The sequence below is a fragment of the Triticum dicoccoides genome, chromosome 2A (assembly GCF_002162155.2).
Source record: "Triticum dicoccoides isolate Atlit2015 ecotype Zavitan chromosome 2A, WEW_v2.0, whole genome shotgun sequence".
Lineage (NCBI taxonomy): Eukaryota > Viridiplantae > Streptophyta > Magnoliopsida > Poales > Poaceae > Triticum > Triticum dicoccoides.
The window spans coordinates 445,309,448-445,313,586 of NC_041382.1; the positions used below are offsets into that span (position 1 = coordinate 445,309,448).

At 46.2% G+C, this 4,139-nt stretch overlaps 1 protein-coding gene across 1 annotated transcript; it reads left to right on the plus strand.

Moving 5' to 3' along the window:
* The first annotated feature begins 294 nt into the window (after positions 1 to 294).
* Positions 295 to 3,688, plus strand: LOC119357885. Its single transcript, XM_037624674.1, has 5 exons — positions 295 to 653; positions 749 to 863; positions 2,082 to 2,164; positions 2,788 to 2,914; positions 3,330 to 3,688. Exons 1-5 carry the CDS (start codon positions 295 to 297, stop codon positions 3,333 to 3,335), a joined length of 690 nt encoding a protein of 229 aa, XP_037480571.1. The 3' UTR covers positions 3,336 to 3,688.
* Positions 3,689 to 4,139: the final 451 nt, after the last annotated feature.

A 4,139-nucleotide genomic window follows, 5' to 3' on the forward strand; every position in this document is an offset into this window, starting at 1 on the left:
TGTTCGTGTTATATTGTTTATGCATGTGAAATTTAACATGTAACTCTTGTAAACTTTGTCAAGAGCCCGTGGCAACGCACGGGCCCTCTACTAGTAATTGTAGTGTCATAGTTTGTTTCATTTATTGCCTTATAGACTCATTTTACCTCAGGAAGCGCTATGTTACAGTAACATATTATGTTACTCCAAACACCTCTCTCTTCATTAAATATTTGCTACATAAGCAAAATTGTCTTGAGATATGTTAAGTTACTACCTAAATTACCCCACTATGGCTAGCCTAAGTGAAAAGCTATGGCGCAGGTGAGACACCCCACGCTACTACTACCCCGATCCACTCGCACCACCGAACTCTCTCGTGAATTCCTCAAAAAAGAACTCTCGCGACCTCACCCCCACCCCTGTGTCGACCTCCTCTCCCCCACGATCTCCTCCCCGCCGCCACCACCCACGCCCGCCAGTTCCTCGCCGGCCACGCTCCTCCGCCGGGCGCTCCAGCTCCGCCGCGCCATCCCCTCTCCAGCTTCCTCGCGCGCGATCCTCTCCGCGGCCTCCAGCCGCCTCCTCTCCGTCACCGCCTCCACCGAGCAGAACACCGCCGACACCGCCATCGACCTCTCCAACGAAGAGAGCCGCCGCCGCCTCGTCAACAGGTGCGTCTCCTCCATTACCCCTTCGAGTCTTCAGCCTCTGGGCCAGCAAGAACGGTTTGTTGATTGGGAGGCCGCGTACACCTGCGTGCGCGCAGTATGATGTACAGGAGCAAGCAGAGGGGCTTCCTGGAGCTCGGGACCTGGGTGGAGCAGGACGTCCGCTCCATGGACGAGGCCAACATCCGCTCCCTGCTCCAGATCCTCGACCTCGTGAGCTATCCTGCCCTGCCCCTGCCCTCCCCTCCCCCTTTTTATTGACTGATCTAGCTACTCATCTGATTGTTTTTCTGTCTTACTATGGTATCTGTAACATACTTCAGACTAAAAAATTCAGCTAGTAGGGATACTCTTGGTTTCTTTGTCCTGGATTTATCACTTCAGCCTGTGTGTGTCACGCTTGACCCAGTCAAATTGGTCCCGAACCACCCCCACCAGTTTATCTGTAATGTACTGGAAAATTTGTTAATGGGAATGTTCAGTGTTATGTGGTGTATGCTGCAAGTATCGGATTTAGTTTGATGTCCATCAGTCGCTTCGCAAGAATTGACTAGACAAACACCTATATTACATCTCATGTTCAGGGTTTAGTGTCAGAGATCTTGCCTGTGTTACAGCCAATCATTCTCGAAAGCACATGCGTATTAACAATGGTGTTCCTCTATAGTGCTAGCTATCTGATTTTGCTGTAAATCATTGCATAACCTAGTCGTGTTAGATTTGTCCATCCCTTATGATAACAGTATGTAGAATCACCAGCTGAACGTGAAGGCCCCTGCAACGTGCTGCTGTTTTTTCTTGGAGTTCTTGGAGTCTCTGGAGTGTGTTCTTGAGCTTTTTGGCCTTTTGGGAACTGCTGGACACTACAACGCCACGGCCACAACAGAGCGATCTGCACGAATCGATTCACCACAGTGAGGCATAGACCGAAACCTAGCTTGCTTCGCCGATTCGCGGCGGCGGGGACGGCGACCGGCGTGGGGCCGTGGGCGCGTGTCGACTGGCGCTGCTGCTGCGCCGCTGGCGGGTGGCCGGTCGGGCGGTCGGCGGTCATCCTCACATCCTGTTGGAGGCTTGGAGCTCTCGCCTCTGACTCGAGGTCTGAGCCTCTCGGCCTCTCGCCTCTTTATGTTGATAACCGGAGTAGTCCTAGTGTAAATTGAGCTAGCTCTAGTGTTAATGTGTATGTATATTACTGGTTGCTCTTGTTGCGCTGTCAGGTGAAAGCAGTTCTCCTGTAATCCCGAGTTTCATTCATATGGTTCTGAACTTCTGATATTAGCATATACGCTTTCTTCTGAACTGGGTGGATGTTGGTTGGCATATAGTATGAGTAGTTCTTATCTTCCTTTTTAAATTCCTTTGAAGTGGTGCTCGGTACTGACTAATGATGATACTAGTTATTTGCTACTGCTCCTAATGCTCTAGTAGAAGAGGCTGCTGAAGGGCACACTCAAGAACATGGGACTGCTTCAGAACAAGAAGCATGTGCAAGTCTGGTGTAGACAAACAAGGTAGTAACCATGTATGTTTTCGACATTTTCATAGTTATTACAATATGTGAATTTGCAATGCTTGCATTACACTTAAATTGTGAGCTTTGCGCAGAATTTTTTTTAGTGGCACCCCCCATAGTGTAATGCTAGACCCGCCACTGTACAGAGTGATTTGACATGCCGCCTGAAAGTACTAGTTGTGAATATTGGATATCTGTAGCATTACATTTTGAACCTAATTTTGGTCTGCTAACTCTACTTGCTTTTCCATGTTAATCAGAATGTGGTGAATTTTTGTAATAAAAAACATGTCACTCCTTGAGTGACAGCTTTTATGGGGTGTAGGAAAGAATGACTTTAAAGAAAATGTACTTTGTGGATGTTCTATATTTCTCGGTTTCGAAGAAGCAGAAAATGAAGAAGTAAGTTGTCTAACCATTTGATCTGTCTTGGTTTGCTTGACTCTAATTGTGTAGCTTTTGCATCAATTCATTTGGATCCAATGTTGCCTCGTGTAAAGAATAAACCATGTATCTTGCTTCAGCTTTTATTTGTGAACTAGGACAAAATATTCTAAGAGAACTTCCACATTGACTCATGGCAATGTATGATAATAAAGTATGTTGTATCATTGGTTTCAGACATCTGGACGAGAAGAAAAAGAAGTGCAAGGCTGGTAAGGTCGAGACTCATCTTGAATTCCCTGGACGTGAAAAGGTTAAATTTGGTGAAGTTGTCGAAGCTCCACCAAAGTTATCATTCCCAAAGGTGCCTTCTCTACTCAAAACCTTCTATGTTATTAGATTTGGTCGGATTCATATGAAGGGTTGACTGAACTTTTGAAGGACGCCCCATATACTTCAGTGCTTGTATGTTTGTCTTAGATTCTTATGATTTGATCTCTGCTAATATGAATTTGACTGTTGGCATTTGTTGTTACCAAATAGATCACTTCTCAGCCATTTAGAAATGAGAAGTTGACTTCTTGTAAATGTGAATTTGGTGTACAGGATTTGACAACAAAAAATAATGTTATATGATGAATGAATGATATTTTTAACAACCAAAGTGATGTTTGACATTGAGCTTTCTTATTCTTGCAGCACACTGTTAATAGTACTATTTGGTTGAACTGATGCAATTTGCGAACTAACAAGTTTTCACTTTCCCGACGTGGGCGCAGAGGTGATCGACGCTGACAAGCGCGGCCCGGTGGCGCTGTGCTCTTCAACCACTCAGAGGCGGACTTCGCCGTGAAGCCCGGTGGCCACATAGCACAGATGATCGTCCAGGTGATTTCGACGCCGGAGGTCGACGATGTGGAGGACCTCGACGCCACCGTCCGTGAGAGGGAGGATTCATGTCCACCGGCGTCTGAATTCCTAGCCTTGTAGATACATCTAGAGAGGTGGTCTGTTTAGGTTGGTGGTAGACCACTAGGGAAGGTACCCGCCTTATGATGATGGTTCTGTGTGTCTGATGTTAAATGGAATCTTGAGATGGTTCTGTGAGTTGGTTTTGTTTGCACTGGACGCATTACCATTCATGAGTACTACATCTAATTTTTATTTTTTAATTCGTAGATTGTTAGTAGTAGCGTGGGTCAAAAGTGAGGGCTACTAGTAGTTAGGTCAGTAATAGCGTGGGTTTTAGGTTAGTACTAGCATGGGTGCACACGCGCTACTACTAACTTTTTAGCTGTAGCGTGGGGTAAAAAACGCGTTACTGCTAAAATTTAGCTGTGGCGTCGTAGCAGTAGCGCGGGAACCCATGCTATTGGTATGCAAAAAACCCACGCTACTGGTAGTGTTTTTTCTAGTAGTGCTTGTTTTTGTTGGGCCTATCCCCATTTTGCGGACTGTGTCCTAATATATCAGATTTAGACCACTGCCGCCGTCCATGAGGACTTGTGTGAGATGGTATCCGTTTATTGTTGGGTCTAACACCAAGGCAACCAACCCTTCGTGCCGGATGCTTGTCGCGTGATCCCCGC

Coding starts and splice junctions, on each gene's coding strand:
- LOC119357885 (XM_037624674.1), top strand. CDS start 295: ATGGCGCAGGTGAGACACCCCACGCTACTACTACCCCGATCCACTCGC. Junction 654..748: donor CGCCGCCGCCTCGTCAACAG/GTGCGTCTCCTC, acceptor GCGTGCGCGCAG/TATGATGTACAGGAGCAAGC. Junction 864..2,081: donor TGCTCCAGATCCTCGACCTC/GTGAGCTATCCT, acceptor ATGCTCTAGTAG/AAGAGGCTGCTGAAGGGCAC.